This window comes from Drosophila tropicalis, unplaced genomic scaffold (assembly GCF_018151085.1).
Source record: "Drosophila tropicalis isolate 14030-0801.00 unplaced genomic scaffold, ASM1815108v1 contig_845, whole genome shotgun sequence".
In the NCBI taxonomy this organism is placed as follows: domain Eukaryota; kingdom Metazoa; phylum Arthropoda; class Insecta; order Diptera; family Drosophilidae; genus Drosophila; species Drosophila tropicalis.
The window spans coordinates 5,773,166-5,795,666 of record NW_027173338.1 but is presented as its reverse complement, the minus strand read 5'-3'; the positions used below and the strand labels follow the sequence as shown (position 1 = coordinate 5,795,666).

Sequence of the window (22,501 nt, the reverse complement as noted above, 5' to 3'; positions counted from 1 at the left end):
TGTGGTGGGCACGCCCCCAATGTCTTTCTTCTTGGTATGCATGTGAAATCAGTAAGGGGAATTGGCCAAGTCATTTGCCCAAAATAGGCAAGAACGGGGAGGGCCAGTCAATGTATTGTACGAGTATTTTAACTTAAGTACGCCTCTTCTGATATCAAATTTGTTAGCATTTATGCATTAGCATTTCAGCCTGATGACATTGAAGGCTTCTTATGTGTACTCTGGAATGCCAGACGCTATAGTGAATGGTTTGGATATTCACACTGGAGTGCATTGTGAATTTCATTTCTATTGTGAAATTTCGGAAAAAAAAGAATAATAACTCTCTGATTGCAATTCGCAAATTTAATTCATTCATGAAATACCAATGCAAATCAATCAACAGGTTCTTTATATACCTTGTAATCGCTTGCAAAATGGGTATATTTGTGCAGGGACTGCCTGGTGTAAATAAGAATCTGAATCTAAACTACTATTGGATTAGTCAATAGATCGAGATGATTTCTTTATTTAAATATAGAACAGACAAATCTTTATTTTAGTCAGTACTTGTTTTTTCTTAGTATTTCAAAGTCGTTGCCAAATTATTATTTACACATTCAACTGAATTTCATTTTAATTTCACACAAATAAATTTAATTGAAAGCCTTTTTGTTCAATTTCACAATATAGAAATTACATTACAGTTAGTTAATTAACTAAAATAAAGTAAAGCAAATTAAATAAATATATTGCTTTCGCTCGGGTAACAAATTCAAACCAAATAAACATTGATTTTAGTTTCAAATAGAAAGCATCTAGTGCTGAAACATAAACATATAAAAATTACATACAAAATAAAAAAAAATTGAAAAATTAAAATTTTTTTTCCTTGTTCTGGAAAAAGTTGTTCCTTGAGATACATTTTTATTGTGTCCAATTAAAAGGCATTTACGCTTTTGTTGTGAATTTTTAACATTATCAAGTAAGTATTTATTTGCACGATGAGACAAAAGATATATATTGTGATCTGATGTATTTGAATATCGATTGTTTATATCTGGTATTAATTCCTGACTGTGTGACAGTGTGTCCTTGTCGTATGCACAATGAATTAGTAATTTTTTTCTCCTTCTCTCGCTCTATTATTTGTTTTCGCATGTGCAATAACATTTTTGACAGTTGCATGCAAAAATTTTCTATACGTTTAAAAGGAGAGAGTGAATGCAGTTGAGGTCATACTGGGGACAGGCAACACGGCGTATAATTAACAATAATGAAGTCGTAAAACCGCAATGCAATCAGCGATGCGCAAAAACACAAGCACAATCATATACACATATACAGACTCACTTATTCGTTTATATGTACATATATACAGTCGAAAAGTCGAAATGCATATAGAACTACAGAGTGTGAGGTGTGTGTTGTGAAGAGAGGTGAGAGGATTGGGGGTGAAAAGTAAAGAATGGATGGAGTATTTGTGGCCACAACTCTCGCTTTACTCCGCTCCAGCAGTCACGGTCAACGTTGGCATTATAAAATATTTATAAACCATTTGCACGCATAATTAGTCTGTCATTAAATTTTGAGATTTTCGGTGTTTCCACAAACTTGTATTTGTGTGTGTGTATGTGTGTGTGTGACTACTATGTGCGCGGTATGTGCGCTTAAAATTATACTACTGTCAGTGCAGACTCTTGTGAACAGGAATATTGGCAAAGACAATGGGACCCAACTTGTTAAGAGAATACACAGAATGCTTCAATACTCTATATCAATTTTCTCGCCTTAGATAATTACTTTCAAACTATTTACTCACTGTCTTTAATTCTATAACTTAAATAACAAAGTAAGCTCAGCTATCAATAATTCAATGAATAATCCAGTGTTTCGTCTGTACGTTTGAAAATTAAGCAGCTTAAATTATTTTAGTTTCTTTGACCCTTCGATAAAAACTTTAAAACCTTTTAAAAAATTTCAAAAAAATAAAATAAAATTCAAATTACTGTGAAAAAACAGGAAAAGTCTTAAAAAAATGTTTGTATTGTTACTTAACAAGTATAAGCAAGATTTCTAGTTCCTTCAATAAGAACTAGATATGGTTAAGTCAATGTATTTCCTTTCGAATTCCGCTTCGGTTACTGAAGTTTTAGAATTATCGCCAAAACAGGGTATTGATAGAATATTTACAATTACTCTTCAAGAAATCAGAAAAATGTGTTTATAAGGTGAATATTCCTTTCCAAAATCGAAGAAAAATGTGGGCAGTTGTGGTGAATACTTCAAAATCGTTTTAAACCTGAATATATATATATTTAAAGCATTCCATTTAATACGATCTCAAGGATACCATATGTAGTATGTAAATTGTTTCAGTTCAGCTAAAGCCCAGCAGCATTAAAAAGTAATTATACCCTACAAAAATATATGCTCGAGACCGGACGGTCAAGCTGGTCACTTTATGAGCCAAAGGGGTAAACACGGCGGAAGAATGGGTTGTTGAAATGTCATGTCATGTCGCGACAGGCGTCGGTGCGTTATATGAACCTGCATAGCTAGTGTGCGTGTGTTCCTGTCCATGTGTGTGTGTGTGTGTATGTGTGTGGCCATAAAGTAATCAGCGGAAATGTCAATGAGCCGCCGCCATTTGCTGATGTGTCGGCAACTGAGGTTTACATGGGACACACATCAGCGTCAAGGTATTCTTTATTATATTTTTTTCTCCTCCGATTTTTTGTTGTTGTTGTTGTGCTCGCTGCATTGTAATTAAAATTGTTCCTTGCTGGGCATGAGAGGAGAGGGGAATGAGGCGATTGTCAAAGTGGTGCAGGTTTAATTGTGTGCACAGGAGTGTGATGACAAATATTTTATGCATCCGCATTGATAAGCGGTTAATGTCTATTGACAGCGGACCCAGAAAATTGCACAAGTATTTGGGAAAATGCAGCAAAAAAAAGTGCACTGATTGATTTTGCATCTGTAATAGTTATGATTGGGAGATTTTTTTGTTATTCCCAAGCTAAATCCATAAGAATCGGAAACCTATAATGAACAAAAGTTTCTTGCCTTTAGGAAAATATTTGAAATTATATAAAAACATTTCAAAAACTAAGCAACTTGTGAGATTTGAAATTTACTAATATCATGTTTTATTTTGTCAATAGATTAGATTGCTTATCATAGTTAGTTTCGAGCTCTAAGTCAAGTTTCTGCAAGTTAGAATCTTTGAATTAGTTGCTCAGTCGTTGGTAGCCGCATCAAGCAGGTAAATAACAAATTATATAATAATTGTATAAAATTAATGTATCGTCTTTTGTATTTTTTTAAGCCGCTACACAATAAACCAATCAACACAAAACAATAATCATTATGGCATTCTGTGGACGTGTTAGCTCCTCGGGACACATTGTCCTGCGCGACGAAGTCTATACTGGCCGTACACGTATAAATCTTGGTCGATCCTCATCGGGGGAATTCGATTCTCCTCTCTCACAATCAAGCGATCAAATATCAAACGCCACCGACAATAAGGCCGTATTAGAAGGCGGAGGCAGTTCGCGTACATATATTTTAACTGACAATCAAAGTGTTTCACAAGTTGCCAGTAGCGACGACTCGTCTTCGTATACACCACCACCAGTAAATGGGAATCATTCATTGTCCGCCGAATCCCTTTGCAGTTGGTCGGAAATGTATGGCGGACTGAAGCAGTCGGGAAGTCAGAGCGTGGTGCCGTCTCTGGCTCTTGGCTCAAAGGCCAGCTCCATGAGCTATCGGGCGCAGATCCAATCCATGAAGGTCGGACGTGAGCCAGATGCGGCTTATGATAATTGGTATTCCGCAAAGGAGCAGGAACGACAGAAGAAGCAACTGCTCGTCAAGGCTGTACGTGATCAGGAGCAGAATAAGATAGAGGAACGCAAGCGTAAGGCCCAAACTTGCTACAAGGAATGGCTTAAAAATAAGGCACGTCAGTTATCAGATCAACGGATGAATCGTCATCTTCAGATCGCCGGATTCAAAGCGGCTTGTTCCATAAAATCAGCTAGTGAAAAATCCAATCGGAATACATCACCCGATAACATTCGGAAAGAGGTCCAAGGATGGTGGCTAAAGAAACAAGAGCAACGACAACGTCAACGCGAGGCCATAAAACGAGCCGAATTGCTAAAGACCTTAGAAGAGCAGAATCGTAGAAAAGAGGCGAAAATGGCCTGGGAAAAGTGGATGAGCAAAGTGTCTACCAAACCCAAGCCTGTACCCCTGAATCAGGGCATGGACTCGCTGCGTGGCACTATCTCTCAGTTGTATATCAATCCCCAGCACTGGCAGAAGACCATTATTAATAAGTATTAAGAGAGATAAGTTGATCGTTAATCAAGCGCATTAAGAATTGTTGTGTATAAAATTATTTGGCCATTCTAAAGAAATTGTATCGAAAATATATGTTTAAAGAAAAGGAAGAAAGTTTCTTTCTACTAGAAAATAAGTTGAAAACAAATTAAAAGAATTGGATCTTGAATTTTGCACTTAATATTACATTCCAAATGAATGCAAATGTCTTTCGATTTAAATATTTACATATTTTTCCCTTTTTGCACAGCACTCAAAACATTATTTTGCAAAAGTCAATTTACACAATTGTGTGCCAACAGAATTTAACCAATTTTGTAAACCAATACCCGATGTCAACAAGATATCCAAGATATCCCCGTATCCATCCACCCATCCACTCCATGCCATCAGATTCCTCATTGATAAAAGGTTTTTATCGATAAAAACAATGTTAAGCAAAAATCGAAGAGATGACTGCACTGGACAGGAAACGGCAGGACATTCAATAGGATTTCAATTGTTGTTCGACATGCTACATATGTATACATGTCCAGGAATGCATGGGCGTTGTTGGGTGGTTTACCAAAAACGAGGGGGGACGAGGGATAGTAAAAGTTCTGCCCATTTTCATTAGTTTTTCAACACTGTGTGTGTAAGGTCACAAAATTATATTGTTCAAAATAAAATAAAACATGTTTTTAGGCGCATCATGAGGCGAACATGATGTGGAGCAGAGGAGGTACTTGGTGGACGCTTCATGGTAAAGGGAAAAACCAAAATGCAAACAAAACTCAACCAAAGGCCTAAAGTTCATTTGCACAATTTTACTGCTCTTCTGGCCCTCGCCTCATCACCGACCCTTCGGCAAAGTCAAAGGCCGTGCAAAGCTGGGCAAACAAAAAGACCAAAAAGACGTTGGCCATCCTTTTGATGAGGTCAACGTTGGTCTGGTTACTATCCTCCACACACCAGCCACACACGCACGCACACACATACACACACACATACAAACAAAGCTTCTGCATATGCCGTATGAAGCACTGTGGTTAAAAAACCTTACTTATATTGCAATTGCTTCAAAAATATTTTTGCAATTTAACAATCTCCTACAGGATAGCATTATTTTTTTATACAAAATGCATCATTTAAAAACTGACTAATCTAATATAGACTTTCCACTCCTTAAGGAAATCCTTGGTTAGCTCCTTTTAAAGTCATTTATAATGTGATTTATTCATATGCTTCAACATAGCAAGAAGATTCATAATTTTTAAATAAAACAACGAAATCTTATTCACTTGTAAACAAAAACTATGTTAAAAAATTAACAACAATTTACAAATATTTAAAAATAATTACTTTTGCTTATGAATAAGTATATCTTTCTTTAGTTAATATCAAACTAAAACTAAACTGTTCTGCTAACTCGAAATGCTCCTTTTTGTAGTTCTTTTAAAATGTATTACCTTTTTGAAAAAATATAAATATAGTTCTTCAGGTAGCTTTATAATTATTTCAACCAAAGGAAGGAGAATTATAATTTTCATAAAACTTTGTTGCAGTCTTTATAAGATCATTTTCGATTCAACATTAATTACAGTTGGAAATAATAACTTTAAGATCCGTTTATTTTGCAGTGATCAGTGGTCACTGTGCCAGGTCAATGTTTACTCAAGTGTACATATGTGTGTGTGTGTGTGTCTGTGTGTGGGATAACCATGTGTGTGGGTTAGATAGACACTGAAATGATGAGGATGGTGGTGAGAAGTGGTCAGTACTGGTTGCTTGAGCATTGGCAGGATTAAATTTGGAAGGTATTGAAGCATGTTATTCGTCATCAATGTAGTTTGCACTAACTAGTTTGTGTTGTTCTTGTTAGTGCAACTTGTAGTTGTTGTTCTTTGTTTGCGTCTTGCCGAATATGTTGCTGTTGTTGTTGTTCTTGTTTGGTGTTGCTTTTGTTGCATTTGCCATTGGAGCATGGGGAGAGTCAAATTGAAATTGGTAGAGTTGAATATCCATGTTGTTTGCATTGTTTACGCACTTTCGCTTTGATATTATTGTAGTGTTCATTTCAGCTTGAAAGACAGAGATAACCTGGAAATAGAAGTCCACAGAATTTGACCAGGGAATATTCCATTAAATTTTGGTTTCCCCTTCACCCTAGTAGAACAATCTATGTAGCTTATTGCCTGTGTGTGTCCACTGCAATGAAATTCAATATTTCTGGCACTCAAATTTACATCAAGTCCTTGAAACCTTTAAATCATTATTGAATGTCTCGACTTTTCTTACTATAACCCTACAATCGTTTGGTTTGCAATAAAGTAAATGGATAACGAATGTAAATAAATCACTTGTTATTACATTTAGGTAAAGTGTTTTAAACATGTCCCCTTAAGAAGTAAGCTTTAAATATTTCAATATATATTAAATGTCAAAACTAATACAGATAAACATCTAATATAAAATAACACATGAGTATATTTAAATTTTTAAGACATTTAGAAAAATAGATATCAAGAATCGTTATACTGTATTGCCATATAAATTTTCGATCAACTCAAGTTATGATAAACTTCGCAGGTCAATGACTGGATCCAACGGCTTAATTCAGTATTAACATTTGATGTTTTTGAAAAAAAGTCGAGTGAAGGATAATTCGTATGTAAAAACTGCTTGTTTTAATATGTTGCGAGTTTTCAAGGACTTGACATTGACGATTCAATATCAATTTAATGACTATAATTTTAAATACAACTCCACAAAAAATCACAATGCAAATGTTGTCGAGGGTGTTACTCAGAAGTTTGTATATTTAACAGTATATATCCCGATATTTTTTGAAATCTCTTTTTAATCTCGAAGACAATTCACTTTTGTTATGGCTTATGTATTATGTGTCATATCCATTAGTTTATTTTCAATCACCTCTTCAGCAATTGTTCAATGTTCGCACATCACTCATCATCATTGCTCTTTACACGACTCCTCCCGCCCTTCAGTTATTGATCACCTGACATCAGTGTGATAAATATGTGGCCCATTGTCTGAACCAAAAAATCCAACTACCTTTCAAAGCTAGCAAGCACCTCTGTCTTACACAGAGAGAGAGAGAGAGTTTTTTTCTGTTTTTCCTTCTTTTCTTTTCTTTCTGCCATTGCATTATTTATGGACCCAATGGGCGGTATTGTTTTGAAATGGCAGAGAGAGGCCTTTTCATTGTTTTTAGAACTAAACACGTTGAAATTTATCTTGTCTTCTTTTTTTTTGGTTTAGCGACCTAAAATGGACTGTGTCTGGGGACCAAGCAGTTGGCAGCATTCACACCGATGAGGATTGATATGCAAAAATTGTTTTATAATAAAACTTGCTCTGCTTGAAAGCGGCCCATGATTCGTTTGTGTGATCTACCTGGCACTTGCAAATAGGCCATTAAACAATGTCTGAAACTTACTTAAATCGATTAACAGGTTCGTAATATTCATATTCATATAACTTTAGGCTTACAATTATTAGTCTAGATAACATTATTTTATAGTCGAACTATCTGCAATATCTAATAAGAGAAGCATTTAAACTTCTTTCGACTTTTTCCGTTGAAATGCACTAAAATACCTAATTGACTGCAATTAGAAGTTTTACCTGAAAATTGGATTAGATATGTATGACTCTGGAACTCACATTAACACGCAAAAGAAATTTTAAAACAACAATTAATTAAAAGCAAATTGAAATTCACGACTTGTGCTAATCAGCATGGCATTTACAAGTAACCAATAGCTTGACCTAGGACAGGGGACAAAAAAGGCGAGAATGAAAACTATTAAAGCCCCAGTAGAGTAGTCAGAAAAAATGGGAAATTTATGTCTGTAATTAGGCAGGCAAACTATGACACTAGATGGAAAAAAAAACAGAGACAGAGAAGAAAGAGAGACGGGGGACAAAAGAGAGACAGATTGAGCGAAATGGGGAACTGTGGACATCATTAACAAGTCATTTACATGCAGGACATCAGATTGACTGACTGACTTGCTACGTCAGTAGCAGTTAATTTTAGATTTGAAACACGTTTTCAAGTCAATTTTATCGCATGTTACGCCTTGCTGCCTCTTCGCATTTACGCCGAAGGAATGTCACAAAGCCATTCCTCTACCTTAGCAACCTTCCCCAGTTTCTCGTGAATTTTGATTTCAAGTGTCGCCATCCGACCTCGTCTTGGTTAGTAGTCATCGTCTTCTTTTCCACCATCATCCAATTAGAGGGCAAGGTATAATTTATGCTCCTCAAGAATCTCAACTACAAATTGGCCATTGTTGTCAATGTCATTGATAGTTGGCTGCTCTTCTACTTCTACTCCACTCTTGCAATTGAACCATAAAAATTCAACGAAACTTGAACAAAAGCCAAAAAGTTTTTCTGTGTTAGAGATTTTTTGGGTTTGTTTTTTTTTTTTTTTGTGGCATATTTAATATTTTCTCAGGCGCAAAAAAGAAAAGTTTTTCTCGCTTTTGGCCTAGGCCGGACACCTGGCTGACCGCTTCTGTGGGAATTTTGTCAGGTGCTTGGCATAATAAAACTCATAAACCTAATTAAGAAATGTTTCAAACTTGTTTCCTCTGACCTAGCATACTTATTCAATTTATTTAAAGCCGTGCAGGGCAAATGCATCTACATTCAACTACTATGCACACTTCTCAGAAACTTGGTTGAAATTAAATTAACATTTCAGTTAGTTATTTTGAATAATTCAGCATGGAGAGATATATACCTATTTTTCCCAAAAAGTTTTATCCCAAAGGGGCAGACCAAATTATATTTGAAATTCAACTGAGTCACAAGTAATTTCTGTATATTCATTCTCTGAAATTATACTTTTTCTTGGTTTCAAATTTGAGCAGTTATAAAATAATATATTTCTGCATTTGTAATTGTTTGTAAGTTTAATGTGATTACAAAATAAACTATTTAAAATTGATCCATCCTCTCATACATACTTATTTCAAAATCTTGTTATTTCAATAGCTTTTTTTATTATATAACAATTAAAAGTTTCACATTACTTTTCAGGATTGTCTAGGATATGTGTAATAGGCAGCTCGCCTCGTCAGTCAGTCAGTTAGTCAGCCAACTCCGATTTGGGAGACGTCTACCATATGACTTATTCAAGTCAAAGCCGCGTGTTAATAACTTTTTTGCAATCCGGCCAAGACATGGCATGCAAACTTTTTCTTAAATGAAACGCACACACACACACACACACAGAGGAGCACATGCGAGAGACTTGATTGTCCTTCGCAGGACTTCTTTCGTATGCGTGCTGGGGCCAGATTAAAGTGACAGACAGGGCTACGTAAAAAGGAAAAGGTAAAATGTATAGAACAAAAGGTGGTTAAGTCCTTGTAAGTGTTTAAGCCTACAACAAGGGTCGACCAAGGACGCGCTGTGTTTATGGCACTGTGAAATGAACATTTTGCAGGTGATTTAACAGTTATTAGATTTTTCTTCAACATCCGAAGACAGTAGGCATTCTCTTGGGGATTTGCCTAGCTTCTGCTTTCCACTTTCATTTCCTTGCTACATTGTTTTCATTTTTGTTTTCCTCTTCTTTTATTTTTTTTTTTTTTTTTTTTTGTAATTTTCGAAAAGTTTTTATTTGATTGCAGCAAATAACTGACTCGCATCTCCCATATGAAAGCGCTGCAAAGTATGCTAAACAAAATGTCAAAGGACAAAAAACAATTGCCAGAGCCAAACAAACTTTTGCCAAAAACTATGGCTGATTAAATAAAGATTTTTCTCTAAACAAAAAAGTTTAAGTAAAATGCCAACACAAGGATGTTCATGTTACATAAGTAAATTTATGATTTTGTTGCATAAAAGGCACGCATAAAAGAACTTTTAACCCAAAAACTAAGCAATATTTATTTTAGTTTTGAATTTATCTTTTTCTAAAGGCAGGATGAACAACGTTTCAAAGGACAATCACATGTTATGAATGATGTATTGAAATTGTAATTGTCTCGTGGTTCTATTTAAATTTAAAATATAACTTTTCCATTATTCTAAAATAAAGCGAACCTAAACTAGAGAGGATAAAGAGTATATAATAAGTAGTAATTTCGAACTTTTATTCTCCTCCAGGCTTACTCCTTATTGTATATTCTGTATTTTTCTGTTTTATAACAATTTCAGTGTTGAACATTTTTCCAAATTATTAATCGATATTTACAAAATCGATAACTCAATTGGCTTTGACTTTTATTTCAATTATAGATAAGCAATATTTGACAGTCAAATAAATAAGGTAATTCTTAATAGAATCAAGCACTGTTGCTGAGAGGTAAATCAATTTTTGCATTAATTTTACAACTTAAGATGTTTTGCTTTATTAAATGTCCTAACCACTAGCATCCTGATGGACCAACAAAACGAATTGAATGAGGATCGTTTGAAAATCAAATGTTTGCTAAGTCAACGCCTTGGGGAATGTGGATGGATGGACGAAGTGCGTTTGCAATGTAAGCAAATATTGAAGGACAAATCGCGCATGGAAGATGATCCAAATATTGACAATTTTACAGTGGAACAACTTATCATGGAGGTGACACCTAAAGCACGTACTCTCGTGCCGGATGTAGTAAAAAAAGAATTAGTTATGTTAATACGAAAAATAATAGCAGCAAATCAAATGAAAGAAAAGAAAAAACCGGGGGGCATGTCATGGAAAATGGTGAAGAAAATGATAAAGAAAAAAACTCGAAAAAATAAGGCTTAAAAACAATTTAAATGGAAATAATAAAAAATCGAAAAACAACCTTAAATTTAAGCATTTGCTGGTGTTATCTTTGTATATAGAAAAGATGATAACAAATAAGCATTCTGACCATTTACTTATTTGTATAACCTGGAACTTTGTTTGTTACTTTGTTTTAAGATTAAGACTAGACAGTCTTACTAGTATATAATTGTTGAGGAACCAATTGTCATTTGACTTGCATTGCTATACGCAGCAAGGCAAAGACTCATGAATGATCTTGCACATCTCACAATGCTTTTGTTTTTGTATTTTCTATTAAGTTTTCTAGAATATACTGGCGTCAGTCTGGTATGCTCTGTCTCTGTCACTCTTTATAAACCTATATGACCTACGTAGTTGCGTAAGAATTGAAAATTTAGTAATAAGCAAGCAAACGAACGATCAAGACGTGTTCTGGCAGTGGCAGACACAGTTCAGTGAAGTTTAAGTAAAAATAAAGTTAAGTTCTTATGAGAAATTAAACACAGTGGTTTATTGTTCATCATAATTTGGTCCTTCGAGCCGGATCGTTGGGCATTGTTTGTTTGTTACTCATTGCTTAATAATTTGTTGCAACGTGGTTGCAATTAATTGTTAACCTCAAAGTTAGTAGTCGATAGTTCTGGCCTACTATCGAATAGACAATCGCGTGCTTATTGGAAAAAGCGCGGACAAACGGTGGCGCCACTCGCCTATCGGTATCTGTTATCGATATAATCGACGAGATCGTGAGGGAACACATCTCTGGAAAAAGACGCGTCTTGAAATTTTTGGTCCACACAAGCAGTGGAGATTTCTTGGTATTTCATCATGGAGGAAATGAAAACATTCATAAAGGCCAGAGGAAGATTGAAGACAACCATTACCCGCATATATGGATATGCAGAGAATCCTGCACAGGATGCCGACGTCTTCGCAATTGACACCAAATTGGAAACTTTGTCCAATGCGTGGAACGAGTTCGTGAAGTCTGGCGACGAATTGGCCAAATACGACAAACTAGAGGGTTATGTGGACCCTACCGAAGACTTCGGGATATACGAGGAGAAATATGAAATAGCAAATGCCCGCCTTAAGGCGTTACGAGCTGCCTTGGCTCCGTCTGGCAAGTTGGAAGAAATCGGCGCGGCTGGTAACGATGGTTCGCTCTTCCAAGGAATTCTGCAACAAATGCAGAATCAACAGCAACAACTACAACTCCAGATGCAGAGTCAAATGGAACACCAGCAGCGTCAAATGGAACTCCAGATGCAGAGTCAAATGGAACACCAGCAGCGTCAAATGGAGCAGCAGCAACTATTGGTTGAGAGATTGCTCTCGCCACAGCAATCTTCGTCTTCGTCAGGCTCACAGTCGGTTGCAACAGCGGCAACAAGAGATTGTGAGTTACCGAAAATCAACATCAAGCCCTTCGGTGGAGATTACAAGGAATGGCGTGCCTTTAAAGACCTGTTTGAGAGTACCATTCACGGAAAGACAACTTTAACGAATATCCAAAAGTTTCATCACCTTAAGTCATGCGTCATAGGAGAAGCAGCGATACTCATCCAGCATCTGCCCGTAGTGGATGCAAATTACGTCACTGCATGGAAATCATTGAGTGATCGATATGAAAAGCCCCGTTACTTGGTGAATTTACTGATGGACACATTCACCGCATTGCCAAAAGCTGTTGGGCAAAACTCATCATCGCTACGCGCTCTGACTTGCGGAGCCAGTGATGTTATTCGGGCTTTAGACGCTTCTGGACAAACGGGCCGTGACTGTTGGCTCATATACTTGCTCATCAACAAGGTTGATGAGGCTACCCGACGTGAATGGATCGACAAAAGCCAAGATATCGAAAATCCTACCATTGAAGAGTTGCTCAAGTTTTTGGACTCACGATGCGATCGCCTTGAGCTCAGTCAAGTTATCGATCATGTAGCGAGCAAACCGAGGGATGAAAAGGGAAAAAGGCAAGCACGCACCATGCTTGCCATTACAGGTAATTGTATGAAATGTCATAGTACTGAGCACATACTGTCGGCTTGTCCTCAATTCCAGAGCTTGACTGTCAAGCAACGTTACACCTTTGCGAAGGAGAAACATACGTGTTTTAATTGTTTGAGAACTGGACATGGAGTAAGCGCTTGTGGCTCGAAGTCTTCTTGCAAGTATTGCAAGCGCCGCCATCATTCTATGCTGCATTCTGAAGGCCATTCTACACCGCAAAATAGCTCAGAGCAGCACCAAGGCAACTCAGGCCAGGTTTCTGAGGAGTCACCAGCGGCATCAGCGATAGCAATGATGAATGTAACCAGACCCAGTAAGCCAAATGGCCAACGAAGAAGCACTCTACCTACTGCATTGGTACACGTCCGAAATTCTCAAGGAGCCTTGCTGACGTGCCGTATTTTATTGGATAGCGCCTCAGACTTGTCATTCATTTCGGAACGGTGCGTACAGACGTTGGGGCTTGCACGTTCGCCATTTCGAGTTGCCACATCGGGCATCTCAGACGTCAAGGCGGGAATAACCAGAGGTTTCTGCAATCTCCAGATGATGTCTCGTGTGTCGAGTCATTGCATCGATATTAAAGCTCACATTTTAGGAAAGATCACCTCACCATTGGCACGTAAAAACATTGATGCTTCATCACTGTCGGTATTTAAGGGATACCAAATGGCTGACCCTGACTTCAGAACTAACGCCTCAATCGACATTTTGCTGGGCAATGATTGCATTTGGTTAGTTCTCACCGGAGAGAAGTTATGCGATGGTCAAGGGCACCCTATTGCAGTTAACACCATATTTGGATGGGTAATCACATCGGTATACACTTCAAGATTGCAAACATCATCTACGTCATTGCTGACTACGGTTAATATAGATGGACTACTGCAAAGATTTTGGGAACTAGAGGAAGTTCCATCACACACAACTGTAAACAAAGAGGATGAAAAGGTCGAAACGCACTTCCGCCGTACCCACAACCGCAACTCGAATTGGAGATACATAGTCGATTTGCCCTTCAAGGAACAAAACCCACAATTTGCGGATACATTTCAAGGAGCAAGATCGCGCTTTCTCGCAGTCGAGCGTCGTCTAATGAAGGACTCCAGCTTGAAGTTAAAATATACTCAGTTTATGAGAGAGTATATCCAGCTGGGTCACATGAAGGAAGTAGCTGCAGACGAAGACACAAACGTATGTATGAAGTCATTCTATTTGCCACACCATCCAGTCATAGGCGCCAAGCTGCGGGTGGTGTTCGATGGATCATTTCAAGATCGGGATGGACGATCTCTTAACGACGCACTTCACATTGGCCCATGTATACAACGCAACCTCTTCAACGTTTGTCTGCGTTTTCGAATGCACAGATTCGTATTTTCTGCGGACATCGTCAAAATGTTCAGACAGATTTTAGTGGCCCCTGAACATCAGAATTTTCAACGAATCCTTTGGAGAGAAGACCCTGAGGAACCATTGAAGCATTACAAGTTGACCACAGTCACCTATGGCACGGCATGTGCACCGTTTCTGGCAGTTAGAGTGCTGGAACAACTGGCAACTGATCACGAATACGAGTTTCCAAGGGCGGCTAGGATACTTTTGGATGATTTCTACGTCGATGACGTACTGACAGGAGCCATGAACGAACAAGAACTGCTCGACATTAAGGAAGAGCTGATACTCCTTATGTCACGGGCACAATTGGAGCTAAGCAAATGGGTCTCGAATAGTAAACGAATTGCCAGCAACGAGGGAAATGAAATCGATTTCTCAAAGATGGCAGCAAAGGTGCTTGGGCTGCATTGGCGTCCTGGAGAAGACGTCCTAACATATAAGGTTTCATTATCGGAACATATGACTTGTACGAAGCGACAAGTGCTATCTGACACGGCACGCATCTTTGACCCACTCGGCATTTTGGCGCCAGTGGTGATCAATTTTAAAATTCTGCTCCAAGAATTATGGCTGCTTAATCTGGATTGGGACTCGGAACTGCCAACGAAGCAAGCGCACTTATGGCAAACATTCAGAAAGGACATTTTCACGTTAAGGAACTTGAAGATACCACGATTTGTAGACAATCAACCCGATGACATCGAACTCCATGGATTTTCAGATGCTTCGTTAAAGGCTTACTCTGCTGTCATTTACAACCGTGTGACACACCTAGATGGAAGCATCGGAGTGGCACTCATTGCAGCTAAAACAAGAGTTTCACCATTAAAGCAGAAGTCGTTGCCACGGTTGGAACTTTGCGGAGCTCTACTATTAGCTCGTTTATTCCAAGCAGTAAGGTCTGGTCTGCGCCAGAAGGATGTTAAGATACACGCATGGACCGATTCTACAATCGTTTTGTCATGGCTTTCGCATCAACCCTGTAAACTTAAAACATTTGTTGCAAACCGAACGGCAGAAATACTAGAGATCATACCACGTAGCGCTTGGAGACATGTCAGCACTAAAGAGAATCCTGCGGACTGTGCATCACGAGGCATGCTAGCGAGTGACTTAATTAACTTTGATCTATGGTGGAAGGGACCATCTTGGCTGCACGACTGTACACTATACTCAGAGACAATGAACAGACCACCAACTTGCTGCTCAATTCTCAAGCCAGCAGCAGAACTTGAGTTCAAAACCAAAATCTTGACAACCATTTCCAAGGATATTGAGGATTCCCCATTTGAGGTACTACTCGGAAGGACATCATCTTGGATCAGACTGGTTCGAGTGGTCGCATATGTATTCCGCTTCGTTCATCGAATCAAATCAAGCAAGTCTAAATATTCAGGACCTCTAAAGTTCGATGAAGTTACCAGAGCAAGGAAGTTTTGCCTACGACAGGCACAAAATCAATTCAATGACGATAGACAGCTGCTTTTGAGGAAGCAATCGGTGGAGCGACGATCAATTTTAAGCAAACTATCTCCCTTCGTTGACGAAGATGGAATTGTACGTGTGGGTGGACGTTTGGAAAGGTCGCAATTGCCTGCAGATGCCAAGCATCCAGTAGTTTTGCCGAAACAACATCGCCTTGTGGAATTGCTGCTGAAACATGAGCATAAGGTCAATCTTCATCCAGGAGTTTCAGCAATGTTTGTAATAATTCGCCAGAAATATTGGATCATTGGCGCACGAAACCTTATTCGACGTATCACACATGAGTGTTTAAACTGTTTTAGACAGCGCCATCACACAGCAAATCAGTTTATGGCCAATTTACCGGCTGTTCGAGTGCGACAAGCCTTTCCATTTGAGCATACTGGATGCGATTATGCTGGACCTATCTTGTTGAAGGTTCACAAGGGACGAAACCCCAGGAAGGAAAAGGGCTACATTTGCCTGTTTGTATGTATGGTTACTTCAGCTCTTCATCTGGAGCTGGCCACTGATCTCAGCACCGACACATTCTTGGCGGCATTAAAACGTTTTATGGCTCGTCGTGGAAAGTGCTCCCAAATGTATAGCGATAACGGTCGCAACTTTGTTGGTGCAAAACGTGCACTAGACGAAATGGTACAGCTTCTCGCTTCACGCGAGCACAATGATGTCGTTTCAAAAGCCCTTGCGGATCAAGGCATCAAATGGAATTTTATTCCTCCATATTCACCACACTGGGGTGGTAAGTGGGAGTCGGCAGTACGCTCGGTTAAGCTGCATTTGCGACGTGTAATAGGAACCAACGTCCTCACCTTTGAGCAGATGCACACACTGCTCTCGCAAATAGAATCTGTCGTTAATTCGCGACCATTGTGCACAGCATCGGATACTGAAATTGCCTACCTGTCACCGGCACATTTCTTAATTGGCAGAACATATACAGCAGTTCCTGAAGACGGCTATTTGCAGATTCCGACCAATCGATTGAGCTACTGGCAGCATGTTCAAGCAATGCTTCAAGGATTTTGGAAGCGTTGGCATCAAGAATACTTGACATCGCTACAACAGCGCCCGAAATGGACCACCAAGTTACCAAACATTGCGATCGGTAAACTTGTACTCATCAAGGACTCTAACGCGCCCCCATCGGCATGGCTCTTAGGACGGGTAACTCAGGTGTTCACAGGAGATGATGGCCTCGTCAGAGCGGTTCAGGTTCTCACCAAATCAGGAGAAGTCACTCGCCCTATCACAAGGATTGCAGCCCTACCGGGTTCAGAAACGGAGTTTCAGGGGGGCGGGATGTTGAGGAACCAATTGTCATTTGACTTGCATTGCTATACGCAGCAAGGCAAAGACTCATGAATGATCTTGCACATCTCACAATGCTTTTGTTTTTGTATTTTCTATTAAGTTTTCTAGAATATACTGGCGTCAGTCTGGTATGCTCTGTCTCTGTCACTCTTTATAAACCTATATGACCTACGTAGTTGCGTAAGAATTGAAAATTTAGTAATAAGCAAGCAAACGAACGATCAAGACGTGTTCTGGCAGTGGCAGACACAGTTCAGTGAAGTTTAAGTAAAAATAAAGTTAAGTTCTTATGAGAAATTAAACACAGTGGTTTATTGTTCATCAATAATAATAACTAAACTAACTTTCTAGCCTGCATAATAAGTAACTACATGGCCAAATCGTCCTGCATCTAATAATTTTTTTCCAGTTTAGGGAACTTTTATTGTTGTAACCACTTATGGAGGGAAAAGGCATATCCTTCTTATACAATTATATATTGGTTCAATAAAGGCTTATGAGTTGCCATACCTGATATTCTCCTGCGGCCAAATGAATCCCCCCAACAATTTGGTTACCATTTGGTTTTATATTTTTTTTTTTGCTTTAGTTTGAATGCAGTTCGTTTTTTTGAACTAAATAACATTCTAGATTTCATTTTCTATTAATATACAATTTAGCTATTTTTTGCTATTATACGTCTGCGACACACCCCCTTACGGTTCAGCCCCTGGTTCCCCCTACCTCGATCCGCTGGCGGCCGTCTTATAGAATTTGATTGCCGTTGCAGTTGTTGCCGTTGTCGGGAAGGGCGGAGACTTTTACATTCTAATCGAAATTTTTTATTGTTCAAAGTCACGAAATGTGTGCGACTACAATGAGGATGAGGACCAGAACCAGAATGGCGATGGCGATGGCGACGACGACGATGGCGGCGAGGTAATGTCAGTTATTTGACAGCACCGACAGTCGAGTGCATGCAAGTGACCCCCTTCTGATGCCACTCCCCGGCAATCGTCTCACCGCAGTAGCGACAAAATCTCTCTCTTTCTCTCTCTCTCTCTCTCTCATTGTACTTCACTTTACTTCTTATGATGTCTAAGCCAAAAAATGTGCCACTTAGCCGTGCAGGCATAAAAATTGTTGGCCCCGCCCACACCAGCCGCCTTAAACCACATGCAAAAAAAAAAAACACACAAAAACAAAACCAAGAAGCAAGAAGATGAAACAAGTGAGAGCGAGAGAAAGAGAAACTAGCAGACGGCAACCGACATTATTTTATAATTTACAAACAAGTCGCACGATGACGACGACGACGTCTGCAACACGGTTTACCTTTATCGACAACAACATTCGCAAAGCGAAATGTTACCACACAACAGTCAACCCAAAATCCCTTTCCAGAAACCTTTTTGCCTCCACCCCCCCCGCCGCCTTACTCAATATTCAGACATGAAATTCCATTAGTTTGCTCTGATAGTATATTGATGTAGGTTTTATGCAGTTTGTGGCCTTTGAATGTGTTACACAAAATTTCATTGATAGAAATCAGTTCAATGCATTAATACATAATTTTAAAGCTGAATTGACATTGCCCCCAATAATGCGCTTGCAGTTGGAATTGATATCAATTTGGGACAAATTCATATGCACGATAATTGCACTAACCTTACATAAGATATTGTGAATTGATTTAATTGATTTAAACCTCTCTGACATGATACTGAAACCAGGTACATGGATTTCTTCGTCAAGGATATTAGTACTTAGTAGCTTCAAATTTTGTGTAGAGCTTTTGAAGAACTAACAGACGATTGTCAATTGGTCACCTTAATATATGTCCTTTAAGCCTCAAGTTAAACTCCTTGATTTAAGATTTCTGTGACGTATAAAGAAGAACAACAAGAAACGATAACGAATACCATTAGATTAACAGCTACTAAACTGAAAAACTATTGGCTTCTCAAACATAATGAATGCTCTTGTTAGATTTCGATAACTGTATTTACATTTATTAATGTGTCGAGTAGACTTAATTAACCCATTCGTTGGGATTGATGTAGATGTGGGATACGGTTCCTCTGAGAGTTTTCAGGCCTTGATTGAGTGGCACTGGTTTGGGACGTTGATGCACATTTTTCATCCATTGCTGAAAGGCTTGCTCTGATTTCTGTTTACGCTGAAATTTCTCCTTTTCCCTTCTTAAAGCCATCATTTCCTGTTGCTGGCGACGCTGCTCAGCTTGCTTAAGTTTCTGCAATTCCCAGGCATGTAAATGTCGAACGTTGGCATCAGTATCAGTCCTTTGTGGAGTAATAATGTGACCATTATTCCTTTCTGGCTGGGTTTGTCGCCGTCTGGACTGTTCCGTTTTCCGTTTGCACCATTCTCGATAACGCTGCTCGGAGAGTTGCTGACGCAGGATAGTATTTTGCTTTTGTTGCTCCTTCCAGTCCCGTGCTGCTTGTTGTTTATACTGAACCTGTCGACGTTTCGCCGATAGCCAATTATCATAAGCCTCTCCAGCTGGTCTATTCAGCTTCAATTGATCCATACAATAATGATGATGGTAACTGACAGAAGTAGCCTCCGACTGCAATGTCAGAGAAGGCACTTGAATGCTTTGGCTCTCAGTCTGAGAACGAAGAGAATGATGCGACAAGGCCTCCTCCCAGCTACACATCGATGTGTTGGAATCTTTATCCAAATCCAAGTCCAAATCTACTTCATCACCTGTTAAGCGGTTATCCTCCTCCAATTGCTGGTGTTCTAATAAATTATTTCGATAGTCAGGTGCTGCTGTTATTAAATGCAGCGTTTCGGTTTCCGTCTCCGTTTCCATGACTTCCCTTGAGTCAGATGAACAGCATCGTAATGTGCTCGTCTCAGTCTCGGCCATCGAATTGATTTCGCTGGATGAAACGGAGCCGGGAACATAACGTACTGTCCGCGGACTACCCGGCATATGCCTAGAAGCGCACCTTTCGGAGCTATCGTACGTCTTGACAAATGTCCTGGAGCACTTTCTCTCCATGTGATGTTTTGGAGATATACTAACTTCGCTTATCTCAGCGAACCCCTGTGCTGGAACATGTGGTTGTTGGATTTTTGAACGACTACCATGAAAAACCTCAAAGTCCACCAGATCACCCACACTATTCATTCGTCCCAGGAAAGCCATTAAAACAAGTCGATTAAATTCAATATATGTAACTACAATACGTCTTCCTTGGTTCAGAAGATTTGCACAGGTCTAGAAAAGTAAACCTTGTATATAGAAATGTGTATCTGTTATATTTGTGTTGTATGAAACAATAAACCTATTCAAGTATATGTATGTTGACATATTTGGCGTTATACATTATATCTACTGTGATATGAGAAGTCGAATCGAAATATAAATTTGAACGCTTTGCTTCTATATAACATGTCAATGACTATTTATCATAATAGATATAGATTCAGTTAAACTTTTAAAGTTTTAAGATTCAGATTCAGTTAAATTCAGTTAAACTTTTACTATAGTAACAAATATTGCTGAAACCTCAAAATACATTATGATAATATCCAACTCATTAGCTGCATTAAACTCAAAGCTCAGAATACCTCAAAGTGATTCATAATGCACATCATCCATGTATGCACGTAAGAACACTCAAACACACACACAGTCGTATTTAGAGTGGTGTAGTTATGTAACTAAAATCCGACACGCACTCTTGGCAGCTATTGATGTGGTTATGGCCAGGGACAAAGAGCGAAGGGTGGTCAAGATTACACTTCATAGCAAAACATTTGCAATAATCAGAGTGGAGCCTACATACGATATTAATGCTATATTTTCTCTTAACACCTGCGGATCAAAACCTCTAAGGGCCTCCCTACGATAGATACTTAAAGAGACATTCATTCTCTTCGTACTACAACTTAAGGAATTTTCAAAAAAATTGAACTTTTCATTCAATTAGTCAACAAAAAAGATTGTCCTTGAGGTTAAAGATTCCGTTTTGCTTCCGCATTTTTGGTTAAAGCTCAAAACTGCTGTGAATTTGTTCACCTGTCGCTCAACTGAAACAATAAAATAAAAATGAGAAACAACAACAAGAACTACGGCAGAGGGAAAATGAGTAAAAATAAAAGGAAGAACAAAAAAAAGGGGAAAAGAAAAAGAGAACACCAGCACAGGAAATATATACAAAGTTATTTAATATGAAAATGGCGTGCTGGTAAAATTTTATTTGAGCTTCGGTTAGCCTTACAGGCACTTGGCCTTAAGCGATTTAGTTATTTTCATCATTTCTTTTTCATATTCCTGCTTGAAGGCACACAAAAATTGATTGTGATTCACGAATGGAAATTTATGCGTCAAACTCAATGACAACCATATAGTCTAATTGCCTTATTGAGTTTAAGTATTTAACTAAACTTAAAAGATACTTTGAATCTCAATTAAGCAAATCTTATTAACTTTAGGATTCCCTTATTCAAAAAATTAGATTTTATGTCTAATATAGACGACGCGACGTCTAGTTCAGCGAGTAAGTTACAAATTTAATGCGGATATTGATTAAAATTCCCAGGGGACATACTAATATAATACGCCGGCATATTATTATTGTATTCAAATATAAATTAATTTAAAATAAATGAATTTATGGGCATGTAGAACTAATACAAAATAATTTTTATGTTTTATGTGCAAGAATAACATGAAAATTTTCCACACACACACACACATATGGCCAAAACGAAGTATCTATATTCATTCACTCACAACCAATTTAAATGTTAATCAAATTAAAGTAGCCGCACACATTTTAACCAATAACCAGACATCGTTGGACACATACACACACACACAGATACATTGCCAATCATACAATTTGGTTCTTGTTGTTGTTCTTTTATATCTTTCCTGCTTGTATGTATATTCGACCATTTTTTAATAATTTAATCCACTGCAATTGAGCGGCATGGCGTACATTTCAAGCCTAGACAGATTTATCAGAAAGGAAAAATAAAAACAGGACTCACGCAGGACATACACACTGACATATATATCCCCGTAAACACACACACGCACACGCACACACACACACACACACACACACACACATTTCGTAAAAGCTAAGAGTGTGGAAAAAATGAGAAGCAAATATTTTTTTCCGCAAACATTGATTGGCAATTGCAGTGAGTGAAGAACGGCGGCATGCT

General features: G+C 38.4%; 3 protein-coding genes across 3 annotated transcripts; 2 read left to right on the top strand and 1 right to left on the bottom strand.

Moving 5' to 3' along the window:
- Positions 1-808: 808 nt before the first annotated feature.
- On the top strand, positions 809-4,530 carry LOC137581062 (uncharacterized). The gene is made up of 3 exons (XM_068295226.1): positions 809-964; positions 3,147-3,247; positions 3,311-4,530. Exon 3 carries the CDS (start codon positions 3,352-3,354, stop codon positions 4,336-4,338), a length of 987 nt encoding a protein of 328 aa, XP_068151327.1. The 5' UTR covers positions 809-964; positions 3,147-3,247; positions 3,311-3,351; the 3' UTR covers positions 4,339-4,530.
- A 7,396-nt stretch (positions 4,531-11,926) lies between these two features.
- Positions 11,927-18,244, top strand: LOC137580741 (uncharacterized). Its single transcript, XM_068294857.1, has 3 exons — positions 11,927-16,209; positions 16,297-17,161; positions 18,143-18,244. Exons 1-3 carry the CDS (start codon positions 11,927-11,929, stop codon positions 18,242-18,244), a joined length of 5,250 nt encoding a protein of 1,749 aa, XP_068150958.1.
- A 1,075-nt stretch (positions 18,245-19,319) lies between these two features.
- Positions 19,320-20,450, bottom strand: LOC137580740 (coiled-coil domain-containing protein 34). The gene has a single exon (XM_068294856.1). The coding sequence runs from the start codon at positions 20,448-20,450 to the stop codon at positions 19,320-19,322; it is 1,131 nt and encodes a 376-aa protein (XP_068150957.1).
- Positions 20,451-22,501: the final 2,051 nt, after the last annotated feature.